This window comes from Alternaria burnsii (assembly GCF_013036055.1).
Source record: "Alternaria burnsii strain CBS107.38 chromosome Unknown 750, whole genome shotgun sequence".
Taxonomy (NCBI): domain Eukaryota; kingdom Fungi; phylum Ascomycota; class Dothideomycetes; order Pleosporales; family Pleosporaceae; genus Alternaria; species Alternaria burnsii.
In genome coordinates, this window is record NW_024066108.1 from 1414744 (window position 1) to 1437400 (window position 22657).

Genomic DNA, 22657 nt, shown 5'->3' on the forward strand with positions numbered 1-22657 from the left:
ATGATTCCTGCACCAGTAGGGCTGATTCGGCTCGTTACAGCGAAAGTTGAAACTTTGAAAACGGAAGTAATGAAGTATCCGTGACGTATACATAGTATCAGTGCCTTAATCAACGACTAGCGAAGATGTACACGCAAAGTTCCGAACCCTACTAGCGTTGCATTTGTGAGTTGATTCATACGTCAGGTCCCTCCTCATCTCGCCCCACGATCACCTCGAAGTTGGCATTTTCCGCCAACTTCCAGAATCCATCCCCACTTTTTCTAGCTTGAAGATGTTTCAAACTGCTTTTCGAGATAGTAGGGCCCATCAAGATCTCAACGCATCTTAACACTGGCCATTGGTTTTTCGTCTTTTGCTCGTCGAAGAGGGCTTGCAGCCACTTGCTTTCCAAGAACGCCAAGTCAACATCGAAAATCTTGAGATGTCGCAAACAAGTCGGAAGAGCTTGCATCGGCGAAAGTTCGAAATCGCCTTCGAAGATGGCATCAAAGCGCATGTTGTCGAGCTTGATTGATATGATCGCTGCTTGAGGAACAACCAGTTTCTTGAGTTGCATGAACTGGTCGAACCGTGGAAGCGGCTTGCGCACCGCGCCAGGCAGGGTCCAGAACCCGCCCGGCAACTGTAAGGTTTCGAGGTTTGATCGCAGATGTACCATACCGTCGACCAAATTTTGATAGTCGGTCACTTCGGTCCTCGCATCATATATCGCTCGGTCCCAGTATTGTTCATCAATGTATACATCGTCCGCGAAGGCAGAAGATGCGTCTGGATATTTCTGGATGTTTGACTGGTATGCGGGAAAGGCGCGAACGCTTCTATATGGATTCTTGCAATCCGAAGACTCCGCATAGTATTCTAGCGTTTGTAGATTTGGAAAGCCGCGGATGATGTTGGTCATGCACCTCCGGGAGGGTACGCTCCAAACACCGACCGACTTGACTTCGAAATCTAGACGCAGGCGCTGAATGTTCGGCTGCTCGCATGAGCCGTCGAGATAAGATTCGGAGTAATAGCGGACTGATGAAAGTAGCTGACCTTGAAGCTTGATGCTCAAGTCAAGGGTATGCAAGTTTGGGACGTTGTCCAAGCCTCTCAGCACTGGAGGCAAGGGGCTTTCGAACTTTACATAGGATAGCATATGTGAGACTGGTAGTCTTTGCCTTGGTAGACCCACGGCCTTCTCGGGCTGGTCAGTATTCGCTTTGCCAAATGCCAGTCTTGATTTGCGATCCGATATGCATAGCGTTACGACGTTTGGTAACAGTGCTAGAAGCACAGACGCAAAAGTCCACGCGAGTGAAATTTCCAGTTGTTGAGACCATCCTTCTTTGAACTCAACAGGGAAATCGAGTGAGTTGATAAACTCAAGTGCCTTCTCGTGAACGAGGTCGCGGATGGTCGAAAAATCGTGCTCGCTTTTGGGTATACATAGTCTCAGCTGTTTCACATGTCGTTTCCATTCAGGTCGTGCATGGAATATTGGAATCAAGCCGAAGATATCAGATTTTGGGAGATCATCCAAGGTTTCAGGAATGCTAAGCTCAAGTACAAGTGTAGAGAATAGCACTTCTGGAACCAGAACGGCGAATCTCCTGCACGTTAACGCGACGCCGAGCAGCGAGCGACAACTAGCGCGAAAATCGGAGACGAGGTACTCATCTGGGGGGCTTGGAGGAGGATCGTCTGGGATGTAACCCAAGACACGTGGAGAGCGATGCACATCGACATACGAGAAGACTTGAAGTAGTATCTCGTTTGGCAAGGTAGATAGAGAGTTGATGAGGTCACCTTGACATATTAGATCATGACATAGGTGGCGTAAAGCTTTGCCAAACTCACTTCTAAAAGTCTGCTGTGGTTGTTGTCGTTCCATTGTTTGACGTTGTTGTATCTATGTGTTGATTTGACGTGATATATTTGATGGCTGAGGGTGATGCTTACCGTGTCGCGGCACCCTCGAATGATGTGGAAGCCAGTCCGAGTTAAGGAACGCGTGCTACAGTCAAAGCTCCCGAAGTCCAGCCACCTACATCCACCCGGCCACTGCAACGGCATTTCACCAATTGGAATAGACATCGAGAAGACATCAGTGGAAGATGCATGTTATCTGGGTGCTCTGGTATGCTTCTGGCACATGAACTGTGGGGTGCCGGTGCTTTTGCTCGGCCCATCCATCCGGAAGCGATTTATCGCGATTGCAAAGCGTCGCGGGGCAGACAGGGGTATAAATTCGCTTGTCGCCTGAAGCACGTATACCTAGGTATGTAAATCATAATGATGGCTAATTCACTACGAAGCATCTATCAGCAATACAAGCATGATACTGATGTCGTGGCATCATGGCGTAAGTTGTTTTTCCAACTACCACCGAGGCCAACACTAATCTCGCACTTGTGCAGTCGCATCCACAGCGAAGTCATTTGGCTATAGCGCAACCCTCGGGCCACCTCCTCCCACGGAAGAGAAGTCCCAAAGACTGAAAGGCAAAGCTAGGAAAACTGCCAAGCAAGTGACAGCTCCGCAAAATGGGTCAGACAAACAGACTTCGAAGCCCAAATACACCCTTGCTGTCAAAGACTTCATACCTCTATCTGAGCACATCGCTGGCATTACAAACAAGACCGTCGAAATCCCTGAGTACTTTAACGTCGCACTCGACCGAGTAATCTCGGTTCGGAGCTCGTTCTCGACAAAGTTGGAGGCAGCTGGCGAAGCCGTCAACCAGGCATCAGATTCTCGTCACAATTTTTTGTGACTGTACTGTAGAAGGTTCGCGAATCGCTGAAGCCCTTGACGAAGTCCAACGTTTTGAATCTTAGCAGCATCAAGAGTGCTATACCAAGGGCTGACGGAGACCGAGCTAGGCAGAATGAGCTTCGAAACCTATTCAAAGTCTTGGATGTATACGAGCCCTCTGCGGAGCTCCTGGCTGCACCAGATGTGGTGCCTCCACCTGAACCTGTGGAACTGGACTACACTGTTGAAGAGCCGACCGACTCAATCATTGAGGCCTTCATGGCCATGACCATGTTGATGAACGACCTCTTCCGCCTACGTGCTGAGATAGCTGACCTTTGGGCTCGGCATCACACCGAAGAACTTGATCTGGCAACTGTTTCGGTAGCGACAAACGCAGCGATTGAGCTTGCTCACAGCATGAAAGACGAAGTTTATCCATTGATGAAGTTCTTGGTCGAGACTGTACCTTTCCACGAGCTGTACTGAACCGGTATCTGCAAACAAGCTGGTCTTGATGCGCTCACGCCACAATCTCCGCCCCACACAGATGATTATAACTTTCAAGTTTACGATATCGCAGATGCGCTTTTCATCAACTCCCGCAATGCCCTTTTGGTCTTTCTCGCCAACTTCCAGCCGCCAATCATGACTTACAATGGCAAATGGGGTCTATTCGACGAGAATGCGCGCCAGCCACCTCAGACGAATAGAGAGAAATATGCCCGCGACAAGTCAACTTTGCAAGAAATGCTCCAGGATCTTCCTCTACTCTTTAATCGTCCGGGAGTTATTGAGGATCAGTTCGTCCACGCTTTCGCTGCCGCTCGGACATCCTACAACAAAGCGAACTCGAACCAGCAACCGCCAATCTGGACTAGCTTCGCTTTTCAGATTTATCTCGACATTCTATACTCTACTGAGGTGGGCGCTGGATGGACGCAGATGTGCAACGAGGTCAACACGCTCCAGAGATATGTCGATAGTTATCCCAATGCTTCTTCTGACATGAAGAAACTAGTGAGATCTGTTGGTAAGATCATGGAAGCTGATCCTATTGCACTCTTGAGGCAAGCGCTTGATCGACCCTACAGAGAATATACCGTTTGGCGTCGCAACCCTACACATTGCGGCTTATGGATCCACCACGCGCGTACCATCTTTCACAGGGAGGGCGCGAAGTACGCCGCAACACCTGGTGCGGTAATGTGTGCAACACAGCTTTACCATGCCTTGCGTGAATCGCAGCTCCTTTCGGAAGAGTGGAAAGATCTCCAGACGCTATGGGACATGCAAGGAAACTCGACCTACTTCATCGGCGAGCCTCCAAAAGACTTCGAGGGGCATTGGAAGAACTACCTCTTGTCTATAGGTGCGTCAGCAACAAATTGGGCAAGTGGGAAGAGAAACACCAAGATCAAAGAGACAAAAGCAAACGTGCGTCAAATGAAGTTCAAGGGTCCAGTATCGAGCTGGATGGCTTCGCGCATCACAACAGAGGGCGACCAACGAGCTATGACGGCCGAGACTATCGAGAATGCGATCAAAGAAGGCGAACGTCATTACTCTTCACCCGCCTCTGTTGCACCGACTATCCGGAGGCAAACCCACGTAATCCAGAAGCTGGCAACTGCTCTTCAGGCCGAGGCTCCAGAGATTACCTTCGATTACTTCGCTATGCACGACCTTTGCTGGGAGTTGATGGAAAGGATGAAAGAAAAGTTAGACCCATCATTGCTGAACGATCAGGGAAGCAGTGGGAGGCACAGAAGAGCAAATTGCCGTTTGTTGTTGGCTTCGTGTTCTCAACAGCAGCGGGTAAAAAGGATATTGATACGAAGGGCGTGCCGTCGGAAGAGTTGTTAAATATCGCCGTGGAAGTGACGAAAACGTTCTTGGAAGAGGGCAAAGGTACTGTAATTACGGAGGGGCAACTGGATATCTAAAACTGGTGCCTGATAGCTTTTGAGCTTCCAGATGGTGTGAGAATTTTTTTTAAGGATATGTACCCCGCAAGCGTTCAGTTGAGGCAGTGACGCGATTTCACAACCAAACAGAGTGGCCTTGGCGTACAAACAGCCTGACCGCTAGGCAATGGCTTGTCGCTCACCTTCTTCTTCAATAATCACCTCTGCAACCAACCAATTTGCTGTCAACTCCAATTCAGCTCAAGATGTCGGACCAGACCCGAGCAGGCTTTACCACAAGCAATACGAAGAAGCCCGGAAGCTATTCGACAGCGACATCGTGAACTGCATCGCAGCAGCGAAAAAGAATCTACTGTACGTTACCTTCCCCGCCTACTTCCCTCCTCTCTACATTCTCATGCAACATGTCCATTCGTATCCTGTTTGGGCGTATGAGAATCTTGGATTCCATCTGACAGACGAGAAGGGACCCTACGCTGCCCCCGTTCTACATCATCAAGAACTGCATTCTTGTTGCTGATGCTGTGGATGATTGGAACATCGCGGACGACTGGCTTCGCTGGGCAGAACAGACATTTAAGAAAAGCCATGATTTGGCGACGCAACAGCAGGACAGCAACTGGTTGGAGGCTCTCGCTGGTTTGCGAGAAGAGCTAGATGAAGTGAAAGAGTTCAAGATAGAGGACTTCACAGGCATGACAAAGGAGGAAAGGGACATGCTTTACGCGGAACTGGATGAAATGGATGCGGCGGAAGAATTGGAAGCGGTTGCTGAAGCAGAGAAGATGATGGAGGTCGCAGCGGAGTGCCTGGAAGACTCGGAAGCGGTTGCTAGAGCGGAGAGTAGGACGGACGTCGCAGTGGAGCATCTAGAAGACTTACAGGCGGTTGTTAAAACAGAGAATAGGATAGAGGTCGCGGCGGAGCACCTTTGTCTTCCAATTCGCCCCGCAGGCGAGCCCACGCATAACACCCCCAGCGACTTTGCCGTTAGTTCAAAGTCTTGTCGCTAGAAGAACACACAATCTAAAGGAGGTGTATATCACGCCCAGAAATTCTCCATGTTCAGGTCTAACGCCAACCTTCGTCCTAGCATGTTGATCTATGACTAGGCACGCAAAGAGGGTGACGAAGAACCCTAAAGCTGCTAGCTTGACAAGTATATATACGTTAACATCTTGTTCTAACTAGTGTCTCTTGTCTACGTATTCCTCGCACATATTCTATATGACGTGCTAATATAATTCGTACTCAAAACAACTCACAAAAGTAATGCTAGTAGGGTTCAGATGTATATCCACTATGTCAAGAGGAGAAACTAACCATCTTACCAGAGCAGAGTACCCCTTCCTACTACAATAAATTGTATTCAATGTAATTTTTTTTAGAGAATCTGGAAGTCTACAATGCTGTCGATCTTTGTAATTTCTGCTGTGAGGAGCTAACGTAAGCTACACGGCATGATCTCGGAGTCGGAAGATGCGCGTCGTGGAAGTAAACGTTACGTGGGGCAATGCCGTCATAGGTTCAAATTAGCACCTGCTGTATTGAGCAAAGCCCCGCCCTATCTCATAGGGCGTACGGGCGGCTATCATAGGTATACAACATCGTAGCAAACAGCGTAAAAACTCCGATACTGTATTCTTGACTCCTATCGTCTCGCCAAAACTTTCGACATTAGCATCATGACTTTCGATATCTCCAAATCCCGGGCGCGCTTCCCCGCACTTCAACAAGATCAGGTGTTTCTCGATAATGCTGGAGGCAGTCAAGCCTTGGGCGATGTGATCGACTCGTTAGTGAAATGCGGGATGCGCAAGTGTAACTGAACTAATTGATGTCCAGCATCACTCAATACCTCTCCAAGACCAATGTTCAGCTTGGCGCTTCTTACCATACTGGCTCTCAATCGAACACGAAGTATGAACAGGGCTACCAAGCGGCTGCCAAGTACATGAATGCTGGCCGCGATGAGATCGGTAACAGAACTCTTAATATCAGTAACATTCTCTTACTGATAGTAACCAGTTCTTGGTGCTTCAACGACCCAGCTTTTCATGAACCTCGGCTCCTCGCTACAGTTTCCCTCAGGCTCTGAGATCATTCTCACAAAGATGGAGCATGAGACTAACGTCAAGCCCTGGCTCTTCATGGCCGAGCGCCTCGGTTTGACTGTAAAGTGGTGGGCGTCGCCCAAAGAAGATGGACTCAAACTCACAGCAGAGAACCTCAAGCCATTGTTGAGCGATAAAGTGAAGTTTGTAGCATGTACACATGTCAGCAACATTCTGGGAACGATCCATGATGTGAAGTCTATTGCAAAAGCAGTGCACGAGGTCGGTGCACTGTTCTGCGTTGACGGTGTGAGCTACGCACCGCATCGTGCAATTGACGTGAAGGATTTTGGAGTTGACTTCTACGCGTTCAGCTGGTACAAGGTCTGTCTTGGAAGTTCTTTCCTCTTGTTGCATTACAATATTGACGAGATGACATAGGTTTACGGCCCTCACATCGCCGCGCTCTACGCCAGCAACTCGGCCCAACAACACATGAAGTCCATGAGCCATTACTTCAACCCCACAAAATCTTTAGAAGACAAGATCGGCTTCGCAGGATCAAACTACGAATGTGTTCAGTCAATCCCTACCATCACCGCATACCTGACCGACGCTTTCCCCACCATCACCGAACATGAAGGAAAACTACAAAGCATCCTGCTCGACTACCTGAACTCACGCCCAGATGTCACGATCCTTGGGTCTACGTCGAGCGATAACAAGGAAAGGGTGCCTACAGTCTCATTTACGGTCAAAGGCATGAGCAGCAAGGCGATCGTGGCTGAGGCGGAGAAGATCAGTAATTATGGATTCAGGTGGGGACATTTCTATTCAAAGAGACTCTGCGATGAGCTATTGAAGCTGGAGCCGGAAGGTGTGACAAGGGTCAGCATGGTACACTACAACACCGAAGACGAGATCAAGGGATTGGTCGAGGTATTGAAGAAGGTCCTTCCGCAGGTTTAGGATAGTGTTGTAGAGTGTATTGTGCTACTAACCACTACGAAATGTTGTAGCCAAAGGAAACAATCCAGAAAGAATCACCTTCTATTTGGTAACGATTCATTTTGGTTCCAGCTTGTGGTGATTGTCACTTTGTTCAGTGCGTTGGAGTCAGATGATCCGAACAAGGACGTTCTTTTCCTTAGGCCACCACGCAATCTCATTGTACGGTGAGGCTAAATAGTAGAGATGAATAGCATATGCGAGTGTCTGAACATCGATCTCGCAGTGCAAATACCCCTCTGACGTTCACGCCTACTGCAAAGGAACAGCGTCACCTTCCAGCACGTCCACTCTCCAGGTTCTACGTGATAGGTATCTACCCGCGTAGTCCGGCTTACCGAAGGCCTCCCGAGCACGTGCAACACGGTCGCCAGGCACCGAAAGTTGGAACGTAATGCTACTACTGGAGGTGCATGCGAGTTGAAGTCCAATAAATTGGCGAACAGAAAATTCGTAGCCCTCGCGAGGCTCGCGAGGGGAGTTATCATCCATGATCACGCGGATGGCTAGATTGCTACCTCGATGCAATGCTAAGCTTGTCCGCATAAGAAACTCGGTGAAGGAGCCCTCATCGTGAAACCACAGACCAGATCTGTGCCAGCGATAACAGCCATCCAGTAAATGCCGTCTGAGTTCACTGCTCATCTCGACAAGGGTGGGTGGATGAAGATCGCGTGGAAGGCCACAGCGTGCCACGTATTGCTCCCCAATGTACTCTGTGTAGCACTTGAGCCCCTTGATCATCTCATGAATCCTGATCATAAAGTTGTACCATTCACAGGCGAGATCGGGGAGCTTGAAGGTGATCGATGGGCACATTTGCATGTGGCCACGCTCTGTGATAGAGTGGGCTTCCTGACGAATCAACTTGTTGACCCGCAGTATGCCCACTGAAGGCGCATTATAGTAAATACACATGGCACCTGGCCCAGAGAATGATCGATATACCGGCATGGCTGCCAACTGGTCATAGATGCAAAGTTGTAGATCGACAGGCAAGCGCATGAACGGAAAGGTGCTACAGCTGGTGCTTGTAGTGGTCGGTTCCCTGTATTCGCAGCGTTGAACCCTTGACCTGTCGTCATTCTTATCGAGTCACAGTTGGCTCCTGGGTATTTCGCTTGGTTTGTAGAAGTACCGTCTTGCGCATCTTCGCATTTTTCGCTAGCCTAGTTATAGTGAGCATAGTGAGATCGGTTTAAGAATGTGCGAGATATACCATGCTGGTTGTTTCTTGGTGACCGAGTGAACCCGGATCTGTGTCTGTACCTGGACTTGCGAGATCGTCTTGGCAATCCACCTCTATCGGCGGCATGACCATGGCATTGGTGTCTATCACGACATGCGTGGTTTGCGCAATTTTGAGGCTTCTGCTATAACTTAGTGTTGACTTGCGGAGAGAGTCAGTGTGCGGGCGAAAACTAGCTTTGCCGAGAAATCAGTCACTTTCACCTTCACCTCCAATCTTGGAACTCAACAGAAAGAGGAATCTTGGCACTTTATACGTCAGAGATCTCTTATAGTGCGCTTGAGAGGAAGTCGTCTTGCGGTTGCAAGAGCAAAGTATGGCCTCTATCGACAACAGCCAATACCGCCCCAGGCACGATATTGGCTGGCGCCTTTGGCTGTTGCATTTTCGAGATGCTTCTCAAGCACATCCATTGGAATGGATGTGGAGTAGGCCGACTTGATGATGTAGCTATCAAGGCGTACTGGGAAGTGGCCCGATGTCGTTGGGTGTGCGCTCAACGAAGTTGCTATCGTGACAACTACTTATACAGTAACGTCTTGTTCCAACTGACATCTCCTCCACGTGTTTCATATGACGTATCAATGTGGTTCGTCCCCAAAACAAAAACCAATGACCGTTGCCATACAAATCAGGCCTCCTCCATAAAGTAGGAAGGCAGTTCTGCGTTCTCATGCAACGTGAAGTGCACGCTCGTTATCTGGAGCGCCAACTGTTGCTGACCTGATATATTCCCGAGAGAAGCACCGAGAATTCATGGGTGCTATAATGCGCGCCGTTTCAAGACACAGCATTGTTATAATTATAAGGGACACAGCTTGTATATTTGAATTGGAAGACGAGAAGCAAGAGCTTATATCCGATGGCCGGAAAGTGAATCTAGGTTGAGCGGTAGAAGGGCAGGAGCCTACTGCACAGGAGTCCGTGTGTCCGTCGCTCGTCTGCTGCTCTGACGATGTTTACTCGGATCGGTATCTGCATTAGGCTTCTTGCGCGTGTTCTCGATGTTTCTACAGATCCTTAGCTTGGTTTCTCGAGATGCTGGTGGTCTTGCCTGTGTCAACAGCACAACCATCGCGTAACTTCCTCTTACACATTAGTCTGGAACGAATGCAACATGCTGCCTAAGCAGGTGCCCACAGAATTTGTACCTTCGGAGCAAGACAGATTGTTGGTAGGCTACAGCCATTTCCGAATGTCTTCCGGGTCAGCAGACGACTGCATCGCGTCCGCCGTCACGGAGAATCTAGCGTGTAGGATTAAGAAGATTAGACAAAACGTAATTGGCGCTCGGACCTTGCTTTGCCACCAGCACGCGACGCGTCTCCTATCTTCCCCTCCCCTCTATATTACTCCATCTTCATCTCATCTTACACGACACCATGGCAAATATTCGAGTTCGGGAAAAGTCACGGCTTCGAGGATAGCCACCGGCAATGACGACGTCGATCTCCTGGGCACTACCCTGTCGGAAAAACTCTAGCCGAACTGCACCAATAAGGAAGACTTGCTGTAGAGCCGGTCCGACAATCCCATACCTGTAGCGGCGACTACCCCGGGTTTCCAATGTAAACACGGGTTTTCGAGCGGTAGCGCGCCCATCATAAGTTTCATGTGGGGTAGTCGATGAGCATATTACGAAAGACAAGGTTCTCCAGAAATGACATGTGCCACTAGTAACCATGCAGTATCGTAGCATTGGTTGTATAAATACCTCGCATCATCATCTCGCGATGGACCGGTATCCCCACCAAGGACATCAGCCACCATGTTCTTCCCTACGGCTATTGCACTCGTTGGCCTTATGACGTGCTCGTCCATTGGAAGCCCGCTCAGTAACAAGAACGAGCTTACAAGTCGGGCTGAAACATTCAACAATCCAGTCTTGTGGGAAGACTATCCCGATCTTGACGTCTTCCGGATAGGCGATGTGTTCTATTACTCGTCGTCGACTTTCGCCTTCTCGCCAGGCGCGCCGGTATTAAAATCCTATGACCTCGTCAATTGGACCCCAGTAACTCACAGCGTACCGAGACTGAACTTTGGCTCGCAATACGACCTCGATAACCCATCGAACCGTGCTTACGTCAAAGGTATCTGGGCCAGCACACTCAGGTATCGAAAATCGACCGACAAGTTCATCTGGATCGGCTGCATCCAATCCACTGGCAAGTCATACATGTGGACTGCCGGTGGAACCAAGGCAGCCGCCAATAATGGCGAAGTTTCGAACTGGAGTTGGACTGCTGCAGGCTCATTTCCGAAGTGCTACTATGACAATGGACTTTTCATTGATGACGATGACACCATGTACATAGTGTACGACCATATCAACGTTGCCCAGTTGAACGCAGACGGCACAGCAGAAGTCAGAAGTCAGCAAGTCTATGAGGATCCAAATGGACTTTATCTTGAGGGTGCGCGAATGTACAAGATCAAGGGGAAATACTACATCTTCGCCACAAAGCCAGCCGATGACGAGTGGGTGTTGAAGTCGGACAGTCCATGGGGCCCATATGAGGCGCGCATTTTGGTCGACAGCATCAAGGGGCCTTTGGCCAATGCGGGCAACAGTCACCAAGGTGGCGTAGTTGACGACAAAAATGGGAACTGGTACTACGTCGCATTTATGGATTCCTACCCTGGTGGACGTATACCTGTGGTTGCACCTTTGACCTGGACGGCAGATGGATGGCCGGAAGTTGTAAGAGTCAACGGCGAGTGGGGCAAGACATATCCTAAACCAGTCACAACGGACAAAACTGTCCCTCCACCTACAGGTCTCGATAAATTCACCGGAACAGCTCTAAGCAATGAATGGGAGTGGAACCACAACCCGGATAACAGCAAGTGGAGCCTGGCAGGTGGTGCTGGCGGACTCAAGCTCCAGACCGCTACCGTCACTACTGATCTCTACTCCGCGCGCAACACCTTAACACATCGCATCCTCGGCCCAAAGTCATCGGGAACCTTCAAGATTGACATCAGTAAGATGGCTGTTGGTGATCGTGCTGGTGCCGTGCTTTTCCGCGATACTGGAGCGTACATCGGTTTCCACAAAGATGGCTCAACAACCAAGCTTGTCATGGTCAACAATCTGAAAATGAACGCGGACTGGACCACGAACTCTACCGGTACTGTCGCCGCTACAGGACCTGCTCTCGCGTCCGGTGTCACAGAGTTCTGGCTCCGCGTTGAGTCGGACATTACGCCTGCCTTTGGTACAAACACCATGCGACAAACGACTTTCTGGTATTCTACGGATGGAAGCAAATTTTTGCAGCTGGGACCGGCATTCAACATGGCTAACACCTGGCAATTCTTCACAGGTTACAGATTTGGTGTTTTTAACTTCGCGACAGCGAAGTTGGGTGGGGAGGTCACAGTCAAGAGTTTCGAGTTGAAGCTGGTATAGACGAAGTGTGTATTACGAATACGATCTCACGATATCTATGCTTCAGTCGGTTTATCTCGACCGATCCTATGAACACATTTATGCATGCTTTCTTGTAGGAGCTCTGAAATATCAATCATACTGTGAAGAGTTTTATCGGAGATAAGTCACAGTCACGATGCCTGCGGAGTTATAGTGACACCATCGGCGTCCATGTTTCTACGGTAAAGGGCACGCGCGAGCTCCGTTTGTATGTGCGCAGCCGAACAGCCTCGAGGATTTCCCCCTATCATGATACATTAATACTAACACATTCATTCATCCACACAAATACATGTGTATCATGCGTGACTTCACACAATCACATGAGCATGCAATCACGCAAACGTAGGCTGTCTAGCGTCCATATAAGGCCTTACCTCAGTCCTTCTTAGTTGTCGGAGCCGAGTCAGCTTGCTATATATAGACGATATCAGCGTTTCGTAAGACCGCAGACATTCTTTTACTTATTATAGAACCTTGAGATCAAGATGGGTCACGGCTACCACCACCACAATCACGAGAAGAAGCCCCTGCAATGGTTCGCATCGCCGCTGGCCGAGGATCACCATAAGAAAGAGCATCGGAGCCCACCGATCACTCGCGAAAATACACAGGCAGTCCTCGATAGCGGAACTCAGAGTGACGAGGTCGATGACGGTCCTCCACTGCAGGCCAGGGCAGATGACACCAAGTTGCACGAGGCAAGTTATGACTGTACGAAATGCATGTAAGACATACACTGACTTCGCATCTCTACATCTGTAGATGCCAGAATTCCAGCGTCATGCTGAAGCGACAACCCAAGAGCTCTTCCTTGATCTCTGTAAGTCTTCTGACAGCCTTGCTCATGGAAGATCGCATCGTTGATAACATGCTCTTACAGTTTTCGTCGCCAACTTGACCACGTTTACGTCAATCAAGGAGATCAACGACAGCGCCTCTCTTACCGCGTATATCGGCTTCTTCGCACTCCTCTGGATGACATGGTACTCGAACTCCCTGTTCGATGTTCGATTCACCGCAGACTGCATCTTCGAGCGATGCGCTAAGGCTTTGCACTATGGTGTCATGGTCGGCTTCGCTGTCGTTGGTCCCGCTTGGGAGCCTGGAAAAGCTACAAGCTCCCTCCAGAAGTACCAAGTCTTGTCATTCATCCTTATGGTCTCTCGCCTGGTACTTGCTGCTCAGTACGCAGTCACGTTGTTCTTCTTGCGTAAACATCGAAGAACGATCCTTCCGATGTCTCTAGTCATCGGCTCAACGCTCGGTGCCGCGCTCATATACGGGTCCATTACGGCTGCGCTACCGAAAGAGACATGCAACGTTGAGTTGGGTGTTTGCAAGAAATTCACGACGCACGTTCATATCGCATGGTACACCATTAGCACCCTAGAGATCATATTCACGGTGGGGATATCGTGCATTTGGCGTGTCATCTCCTTCAAAGGCACACATCTTGTGCAGCGCATGTCGCTACTCACTCTGATCATCCTTGGGGAAGGCATTATCGTCATCTGCAAGGCTATCTCCAAGATCGTCAAGAACGGCTCGCAGTTTGATGACGCACTCACTGGTCAGATTGCCACCGCAGTGCTAATCATCTGTATGTACAAGACCTTCCACTCAGCTAAGCGCCCGACCACTAACATCCACTAGATCTACTGTACATGCTTTACTTCGATCGAATGCATGAAGAACACTTCGGTACCATCAAGCAGCAAGTTTGGGCCTCGTTGCATTTCTTCTTACACATCACGCTGGTCTTGGTCCTACAAGGTGTCTCATACCTTATCATGTGGGTTGTCGCCTTGATCCGAATGGACAACATTGATGGGAAGTTCCGCGAAATTGAAGCGCTTAGCGTCAACGGCGCTTATGCCAACGGTACCCTCTTCGCGAATGCTCTCCGTCAAAAAATCGATACATACCTTTGGAATACCATTCCTAAGGGCGTTGACGCAAGCAAAGCACTCGAGACATGGAACAGCAGTTTGATTGTACTAGCGCAGAGCTTCGACAACCTGCAGAAGGACAAGGCAAACTTGACAGCTGTGGACATGATCACCACTAGTCTGAACAATGCAGAGAGCATGGCGATTCAGACCATGTTTGACAGCCTTTCCATCTCGGTATCCAAGACAGCGAAGACAACGACTGAAAAAGTTTTGAACAAGGACTTCGACAAGGCCGGTCTCCTCAAGAAGTACGAGACGCGCTTCGAACTTGTCTTCGACTACGTCTTCCTCTCAGTAAATTACCCTTGTCGCCCTCCTACACTCTCATACCTTACTAACGCATACTGCAGGCCGGTCTCGCCATCACGTTCATGGCTATCATTGCCTTCATCTCGTTGCCGGACAAGAAACGCCACCTTCGCCAATATATGCGCCTCTTATTCAGTGTCATCCTCGGCTTTGCCATTTGTCTTATTTGCCTCGTCAATACCAACAAGCCGAGTCAGAAGCACTACATGGAGAGTAACTGGATGTTACCGACCATTTGTATAATCTTTGCTGTCTGCGTGCTGGTGAGCCATGCGAGGCCTTGGTGGCATTCACATCAGAGGTGGCATGGTGCTTGAGGAAGTGAGTAGGATAGAGGAATGCAGCGATCTGTGCAGAATGGGTCGTAAGTACGGCTATAAGAGCTGCACTACGACCAGTCCCTTCAGCTTTCTACAAGCCACTGTACAAGACTCGAGTCCAAGTCTACACTTGACCGTCGCATGCAGAGTTAGGTAATGCGAGAACAGAATTTATTCGTAGATGAAGGACCTCTTCTGCTTGGTTCCTCTTTTTCAACGTGAAAGCTTCTTACCTATAAGTACCGCCCGCTTTCTCCGGCCTGGCGCCTAGAAGACTCGTCCCTTGGTTTGTTGCATCCTCGCAACGTTGAAGTTCTTGATCAAGAAGACCCAAACAAGACACAATCCCATGATTGCCGTACCCGCAATCAGCATCCTCTTCTGCGCGATACCATACGCCTCTTCGATTGCTAACCTTGTCACACTTCCTCTCTCATAGCTCAACTGTTCATCCAAACTTCCATAGATAAGGTCGAAGCTCTCCATGGCCTCAGTTGGCAGCAAATCCATCAGGGCCTGTGGGAAGGAGTTCGTCCAGATAGCACCGGAGATGGTGGATCCAACTGCACCGCCTAGCCATCCAAAGATGTTTAGAAGAGCGAGTACCGATGCAATGTGTTGATGGTCTGCGGCAGCCATGACGGCAATCTGCTCGCAGAGAATGATGATAGAACCACCGATTGCGATAAAGACTTGGCACATGACCAGATATCCGACGCTGGTGTTTGGGTGGCGGAAGTAGATCATGAGACCTTGACCAAGAATATAGATTGGTACGGCGATGAAGAGAAGCCAGCGGAAGTAGCCAGTCTTGCTGATGATGAGACCCACCGACAGGAGCAAGACACCAGAAAGCACATCGAAGGTCGAAGCAACATAGCCTGCTTCAGCGATAGTAAGGTTGGTGACTACCTGCAGGAACGAAGTGAAGTAGGAGTTCCAGGCGTAATACGAGATCTGGTATGTGAAGGAAAGGAGACATGCGCCGAGGACCGAGCGGCTAGTCAAGAGATCGAAAGGCAGGAAGGGCTTTCCAGCCGTGAAGCGCTCGTGGAGGCCGAACAATATGAGTAGGATGAAACCAACGACCAACATCGCGATGATGTAGCCCGTTGACCAACCGTTAGGTGCTGAGTCGGCGAGAGTGAACGGGAGCAGGAAAATGACAAGACCGGCGGCTAGTAGGAAAGCACCAGGAACTGTATAACTATCAGTATAAATTGATACACATACGCAGTAGCATATGAGACGAACCGTCGAACTCTCGAATATGGAAGATGATGCTCTGCATCAGGTTTCTTCCACTCAACTCGCGCTCCAGTACACCAGTCTGCTTCGCCTTCCGTAAGTTGAGCTTCAGCACAACGAACAGTGGGGCAGCCACAAAAGGCAGGATGATAGCGAAAGTGCCGAAACCCCAGCGCCAATTGATGTTGTTATAGAATCCCTCGGCCGCCTTTGGTCCAGCGAATGCTGTGATAATGTATGGCGAAGAGGTAAAAGCGAAAGCCAAACCTCGGTGCTTCAGACTACTGGAATCTGCTGTGATGACATCGACACAGTAGATCATACCACCAAATCCAATCGTGTAAAAAACCTGCGCGGCGCAGTATGTAGCCAGGTTTGTAGACGCCGCCATGATGATCAAACCAAGGGTAGCAAAACACACCATAGTAGCGAAACCTTCAGCACGACCCCAGAGATCAAGCAACTTGGCGGTCGGAATGTAGACGGCTGCGGCCATAGAGTTGGATACGATGGAAATGACGGTAAGTAGCGAGTGTTCTTCGAATCCAGAGGTTACGTAGGGCGTTAGGTTGCCGGTAATGGATGATTGAAAAGCATTTGTGAGGTACAAGAACCACATGCTGCGAGCTGTGTTAGTTCCTGGGTCAATACATAGCTGAGCTGTTGAGCGACGTACCATATGAATGCGCATGCCAGAGATGTCTTAGTCCACGCCAAAGTGACAGCCTCTACCTCTCGCACACCCTCTTGCGCAGAATGTGATGGCATATTAGCCTCCTCAACCTTGCGAATCGCATCTTCCTCGTCAACAGACATATTGCCAATGCTCTTTTCCCTGGTAGGCTCGGTGTTGGGCTGAACAGCAGCGATAGAATCCATGATCGCCAGCGAATGTCTTAACGACCTGAAAACATAGACAGAGCAATGAAATGAACAGCAATCCCACCAGGCAGGGCCACAAAGTTCAAATACATTCCCACAGCTCTGGGTGCTGCGCGGCAGCGCAAGCTAAGCGTGATGCTTGTGTGGGCCAACATATCCAAGCCAAAGCTTCTCGCACTGGACGCCTTGGAGCTAGAGCTTGTCCCGGAGCTTGACCACGACCTCGCGACCACAGAGTCAGACGGCATACACGAGGTGTTGGGTAAGTCCTTAACCGTACTAGGCACGAACAGGAGATGATCTAACTTCGCGTAGTATGGTGTTGATGGGCCAATCTTATCAGATGGATCCTTAGACTGGGTCTAGAGACGGCCTGAAAACCATCTTCGGCACCTTTCCGGTACTACGAGCTCCACGCCCGTGATTTGTTTGTGATTGGCGACATTAGGACAAAGAGGCGCGACGAGTATGCTTTTGTGGCGTGCGAAAATTTGCGCATGGTTCGATGATGGGTGGAGCGCATATCAGATGGTTTTTTTCATCTTATCTTATCTTGATCTAGATCAGTAGCTAGACGTGAATATGACACGCCTCGTTTTCTAACGCTGAATGGCGCTTGCATAGCGTTCACAACAATGGGGAAAACGATGGGGAAACACCTGGACTTCTGTCAAAGCGGTTTCCTGAATTCGCAATGCTTACTCTACTTGAAGTCCTTCTCAGTCAATGAATCTTCCATGTTTTGTATCCTTTCCCAGGTCTCGTTCCACTTCTCCCACTCGCCCTTAGGCAGCTTACCCTTGATTGGGAGTCTTCCGCCTTCCATTGTTCCGAAACCGGTGACCCTCTTGACTGCCTCTTTGATACCCACGATACCGTACTTACCAATGTACTCCTCGGCCGTACTGACAGTGTACTGCAACTGCTTCATCTTCTTGAGATTCTCATCTGTTATCGGCCTTGTCTCGGCTAGCTTCATCAGAGAGCATACAGTCTTTGGGTATATAGCCGCGAGACCATCGATGACACCTGCCGCGTCGAAAATGACGATGGGACCGAGTTGTTGGCCGAGACCAGAGTAGACGCGGAATTTGTTGTGGTCGATTTTGGGGTCAAGTGACACTTGGTTGTGCCATGAGACGACTGCATGCGACATCTTGCAACCGACGATGTTGGGGTGTTGGGCGAGGATGCGGTAGGTTTCGGGTGTGACCATTACACCGTTGGTTACGCCAGGGTAGTTGTAGCTATCACTACGTTAGTAAAGTGCGAATGCATTTCCGCCCATGGATACGTGCATTAGTACCGGTAGAGGGCTTTTGTCTGCAACAACCGTATACCATTCCCTAATGCCCTCTTGACTCGCCGCTGCGCCAAAGTACCCTGGCGCGAGCACGAGCCCCCATTGCGCGCCTGCCTTCTTGAAGTCCTCTAACCATTCCAATGTCTCGTCAACACTGTTAATCAATGTGCCAGCCATGATCGGGTAGTCCTTGAAGCCTGCCTCGTCTAACCCTTTGCGCACACCAGAAACGAGGTCGATGCGTTCTTGTCGCGACATGTGAATCGCCTCGCCCGTGGAACCGAGCAAGACAAGACCGCGCACTCCATTTTTGGCTAGGAATACAGAGTGCTCAACTTGCGTTTGCACATCGACTGCAGGTTGCAGCGACTTTGATTCGGATTGGGGTTTGAAGAAGGTTGGGACGGGTACGAAGACGCCGGTGGGTGGTGATGAGGTCATGTTGGTGGCTTGTGCGTAGAATTGCTTTCTGGCCGCTTTGTGACGAGTTTCTTGGTTAGTCGGGGTCAAAAGTCAAACCACAAGATCTTATGCGCTGCGATTGCCTTGAGTTTTATTGCGCGCCTTGGTCATCCGCTATTCGGGTTCCTTTACTCCAGCTGCCGAAGCTACATGCCCCGCGGTGGAGCTCTTCTGGCCCTTTTGACCCCGCGCTGCCGTTCGGCTTACCACGAAAGGGACATGGCGGCGGCAATACGCTGATTGGACGAGATGACTTTGATGTGGATTGGGATGGCTATGTCATCTTTGAGGTGTAGGGGCTTGTTCGACACCCCAAGAGTATTACGCCTTGATCACTTGGAACATCAAAAGAGCTAGTAAGGCAAAGCAAGGAAGAACGGCAGCCATGGGCAAGATTGCAAAGATTGAATACTTTCGTGTCCCACCACGCTGGCTATTCGTCAAGATCACGGATGCAGATGGGAATTTTGGTTGGGGTGAAGCATCACTGGAAGGCCACACGCAAGCAGTCGAAGGGTGCTTGGACGCTTGGGCTGAGCGATATGTTGGCTTGGAAGCAGAGTGAGATTCTCTTGATATCCAGAGCAACGTCGTACGTGATATCCCGAAGGCTAACTACATCAAAGTGAAATTGAACACATATGGCAGATGTGCTGGCGAACCAGTTTCTACCGTGGCGGACCAGTTTTCATGAGCGCACTAGCAGGCATTGACATCGCATTATGGGATCTGAAAGCGAGAAAGCTCAACGTGCCAATTTATCAGATATTGGGCGGCAAGGTGCGCGACAGACTCAAGGTATATGCCTGGATTGGCGGAGATAGACCAAACGATGTCAAGGAGCAAGCGTAAGTAATCAAGTAACGACCGACCTGCTGCAAAGGTCCAGGAAAGCAATACTAATACATCGATATAGTCTAGCACGCAAAGCTCAAGGATTCCGCGCCGTGAAGATGAACGCAACGGAAGATATAGGCTGGCTCGACTCGCCTTCAACCCTGCAATCGGCCGTCGACCGTCTCAAAACCGTCAAAGAGCTCGGGATGGACGCTGGCATGGACTTCCACGGCCGCATCCACAAACCCATGGCCAAGCAACTCACCCGCGCCCTGGAACCACACCACCCACTTTTCATCGAAGAACCTCTACTTTCTGAACACATCGGCGGCATTAAGTCTTTGCACGAGCTAACCTCCATCCCCATCGCATTGGGAGAACGTCTCCACTCACGCTGGGATGTACGGCCCTTCTTGGAAGCCGGTTGCGTTGATATTCTGCAACCTGACATCTCACACATTGGCGGTATTTCAGAAATGCGACGTATAGCCTCCGCAGCCGAGACTTATGACGTCGCCATCGCACCACATTGCCCGCTGGGTCCTATTGCGCTTGCCGCATGTGTTCAAGTAGATTGCACACTGCCTAATTTCGCGATTCAAGAAATGAGTTTGGGGATCCATTACAATGCTGGGAGTCAGGACCTCACATCTTACACAAAGAATCCGGAGGTCTGGGATGTGAAGGATGGGTATATTGAGTTGATGAAGGGACCAGGTCTGGGAATTGAGGTTGATGAGGAGATGATTAGACGGGAGAGTAAGGATGCAAAGGCTTGGATCAGTCCAGGGTTCATTGGGCCGGGAGGCGAGATCAGGGAGTGGTAGGGCGTGGGTTTTCTCACGATATTCATTAGAGGTAAGCAGAGGTGACATAGCATGGCCTAAAGGGATTCGACTCATCTCCACATGATTTCCGAAATGGTCAAATACGCTGTATATCTCCTAGGTCTCTCATGTGTTATCTACTACATGATGTGTTCCAAGGTGAAGGTCACAATAGTCAGCTTTCCATTTTCATCTCTTCACCTTTTGCTATTGTCATCTTCAGCACTCAATACGTCTTACTATCCCAACTTACAATAGCTATGTAGCTATTGTCCCATCTACTGCTGCTCAGCAGCTCCCAGGTGGTAAGTATATAAACAGCGGCCCTCCTGTCCCTCCCCTCTTTCTCCAGCTCACACCCATCCTTGTCACATATAAATACCATCACATAATCTCGCCTAAATGGCATTCCTCTTTTTCGCTGCCGTCTTCACTCTTTTGGGGTGGCTCGCTTGCGAGCATGACTTCTTCTCGCTTGCCTCTTCGGTCCCTGCGGCTGGTCCGCATACCATATCATCTTCGCCTCCCTCTTCACCTTCGGCCTCTGCTCCGGCTGATCCGGTAGCATCGCCATCTCTGCCACGTCGAGAGCGTCGGGCTCTCGCTCGATCTCGGTCTCGGTCTCCTCCTCCGGTTCCTGCGTGGGCACACCCTGGCTCCCTCCTCTCGCCTCCTCGGCACCGCCCTGTCGAGGACAAGAACGACACTTTTCTGAATGTCAAATCCACCGAGGCCGATGGCCTGATGGAGAGAGTTTGGCATCCGATAAACGGGTGGAAGTGGGCTGCGGTCCGTGGTGAGAGGTTGGCCGCGAGGATGATTCCTCTTCCGAATTCTCCTCCCCCTTCGCCCATCATCGCTCCGTGTTCTCCTCCTGTCGCGGTTCCTCCTGCTTTTGTTGCAGCTTCTGCACCTGTGACCGTTCCCGTTCCGCCTGATCCTGCACCAACACCTATTGTCGTCTCTCCGCCTCCTCGCTCGGTCGCCTCCATCCTGGCTGGCATCCCCTCCCTACCACAGGGACTCACACACGTCTTTCCGCTGCCGGCTCCAGCACCACTGCCACAGCCACAGCCTCTGTTTGGTGGGTTGTCGCTGGCAACACCTGCTAAGTATGCTTCGGGTTCCCTGACTATGGTGCTGCCCGACCTCACACCCTCGGTTCCGATGCCGTTGGCTCCTCCTCTCCCGACTTCTCTTTCGGCTGGGGCTGACCATAAGCCCCAGGCTGATGACATATGTGGAATCGTTGCTCTGACTCCCCCTGCCTCCTCTCCTTTCGCCTTTGGTGGTAGATCTATTGGTGTTTCCGCTATGCCTACTCCCGCTCCTCCCTCTAATAGCACTTTCGATGCCGTCTTCGACTTCACGACACCCTCCCCTTTCTCCTCTCCAACACCTTTCTGTTCTACCTCCGGTCGCCCCCGTGATCGACGAATCCTCAAGAGGGTCTACGAACCTCGCTTCGAAGACGACAGAGACGACGACGATTCTCTCATGGAGAAATACTGGGACGCTGGATTCACCACCCTCGACTCCCTCATGCAAGCCGATATTCCAATGGTGACCGGGTGCGGGCTCGAAAACATTGCTGGATACATCTCCGGTTCCACTATCGCCTCTTTCGAGCACAATCTTCGGGACAAGGAGAATGGACTTCGCCGCCTGGCTAACCTCCTGCGTTGGCAATGCGGATCCACTCGACCGCAACCCCCTGGTGGGACTGTGGCCCTTGGTCAACTCATCACCGTGCTGGCACGTGTGGATGAGTTGGTGAGGGGATTTGTAGCTGACAATGGAGGTCAGCAGCAACTGTTCGTGAAGGGTGACTTCTTCAAGTGGGCGCGGGCGTGGCGTTACTTGGAGAAGCATTGGTGGCAGGTCAGGAAGACGAAGCTGCAGCAGGAACTGGATCCTGCTATATACGGACAGGTGGTGGTGTTGGTGAAGCTGCACCAAGTCCACTGGGTGAGATTTCTTCGTGAAGCTCCTGATAAGGGCAAAGGTCGTGATTGGTGAGGTGTTGAGCAGTTCTTCTTGTTTGAGAGCGCCTTACTGGTTTGCTTTTCTTTTGTATGCTTGTTGTTGGCTGGTCCA

At 50.3% G+C, this 22657-nt stretch overlaps 9 protein-coding genes across 9 annotated transcripts; 5 read left to right on the forward strand and 4 right to left on the reverse strand.

Moving 5' to 3' along the window:
* Nucleotides 1-175: 175 nt before the first annotated feature.
* Nucleotides 176-1879, reverse strand: GT037_001891 (uncharacterized protein; the record flags this gene model as incomplete). The annotated part of the gene is made up of 2 exons (XM_038926938.1): nt 176-1794; nt 1846-1879. The coding sequence occupies 2 exons, from the start codon at nt 1877-1879 to the stop codon at nt 176-178; spliced, it is 1653 nt and encodes a 550-aa protein (XP_038790230.1).
* Nucleotides 1880-2280: 401 nt separating this feature from the next.
* Nucleotides 2281-7693, forward strand: GT037_001892 (plp-dependent transferase; the record flags this gene model as incomplete). Its single annotated transcript, XM_038926939.1, has 11 exons — nt 2281-2350; nt 2406-2757; nt 2826-3207; nt 3382-4300; nt 4492-4653; nt 4910-5024; nt 5137-5659; nt 6413-6465; nt 6516-6649; nt 6699-7108; nt 7166-7693. 11 exons carry the CDS (start codon nt 2281-2283, stop codon nt 7691-7693), a joined length of 3648 nt encoding a protein of 1215 aa, XP_038790231.1.
* Nucleotides 7694-7984: 291 nt separating this feature from the next.
* GT037_001893 (uncharacterized protein) lies at nt 7985-8686 on the reverse strand (the record flags this gene model as incomplete). Its single annotated transcript, XM_038926940.1, has 1 exon — nt 7985-8686. One exon carries the CDS (start codon nt 8684-8686, stop codon nt 7985-7987), a length of 702 nt encoding a protein of 233 aa, XP_038790232.1.
* Nucleotides 8687-10749: 2063 nt separating this feature from the next.
* GT037_001894 (glycosyl hydrolase family 43 protein) lies at nt 10750-12396 on the forward strand (the record flags this gene model as incomplete). Its single annotated transcript, XM_038926941.1, has 1 exon — nt 10750-12396. One exon carries the CDS (start codon nt 10750-10752, stop codon nt 12394-12396), a length of 1647 nt encoding a protein of 548 aa, XP_038790233.1.
* A 509-nt stretch (nt 12397-12905) lies between these two features.
* GT037_001895 (glycoside hydrolase family 43 protein) lies at nt 12906-14998 on the forward strand (the record flags this gene model as incomplete). The annotated part of the gene is made up of 5 exons (XM_038926942.1): nt 12906-13122; nt 13190-13240; nt 13301-14020; nt 14074-14666; nt 14723-14998. The coding sequence occupies 5 exons, from the start codon at nt 12906-12908 to the stop codon at nt 14996-14998; spliced, it is 1857 nt and encodes a 618-aa protein (XP_038790234.1).
* Nucleotides 14999-15268: 270 nt separating this feature from the next.
* On the reverse strand, nt 15269-17128 carry GT037_001896 (mfs general substrate transporter; the record flags this gene model as incomplete). Its single annotated transcript, XM_038926943.1, has 3 exons — nt 15269-16200; nt 16256-16869; nt 16926-17128. The coding sequence occupies 3 exons, from the start codon at nt 17126-17128 to the stop codon at nt 15269-15271; spliced, it is 1749 nt and encodes a 582-aa protein (XP_038790235.1).
* A 706-nt stretch (nt 17129-17834) lies between these two features.
* On the reverse strand, nt 17835-18875 carry GT037_001897 (dihydrodipicolinate synthetase family protein; the record flags this gene model as incomplete). Its single annotated transcript, XM_038926944.1, has 2 exons — nt 17835-18378; nt 18472-18875. 2 exons carry the CDS (start codon nt 18873-18875, stop codon nt 17835-17837), a joined length of 948 nt encoding a protein of 315 aa, XP_038790236.1.
* Nucleotides 18876-19281: 406 nt separating this feature from the next.
* Nucleotides 19282-20560, forward strand: GT037_001898 (mandelate racemase muconate lactonizing protein; the record flags this gene model as incomplete). Its single annotated transcript, XM_038926945.1, has 3 exons — nt 19282-19457; nt 19523-19744; nt 19813-20560. 3 exons carry the CDS (start codon nt 19282-19284, stop codon nt 20558-20560), a joined length of 1146 nt encoding a protein of 381 aa, XP_038790237.1.
* A 402-nt stretch (nt 20561-20962) lies between these two features.
* Nucleotides 20963-22579, forward strand: GT037_001899 (uncharacterized protein; the record flags this gene model as incomplete). The annotated part of the gene is made up of 1 exon (XM_038926946.1): nt 20963-22579. One exon carries the CDS (start codon nt 20963-20965, stop codon nt 22577-22579), a length of 1617 nt encoding a protein of 538 aa, XP_038790238.1.
* Between the last annotated feature and the right edge of the window lie 78 nt (nt 22580-22657).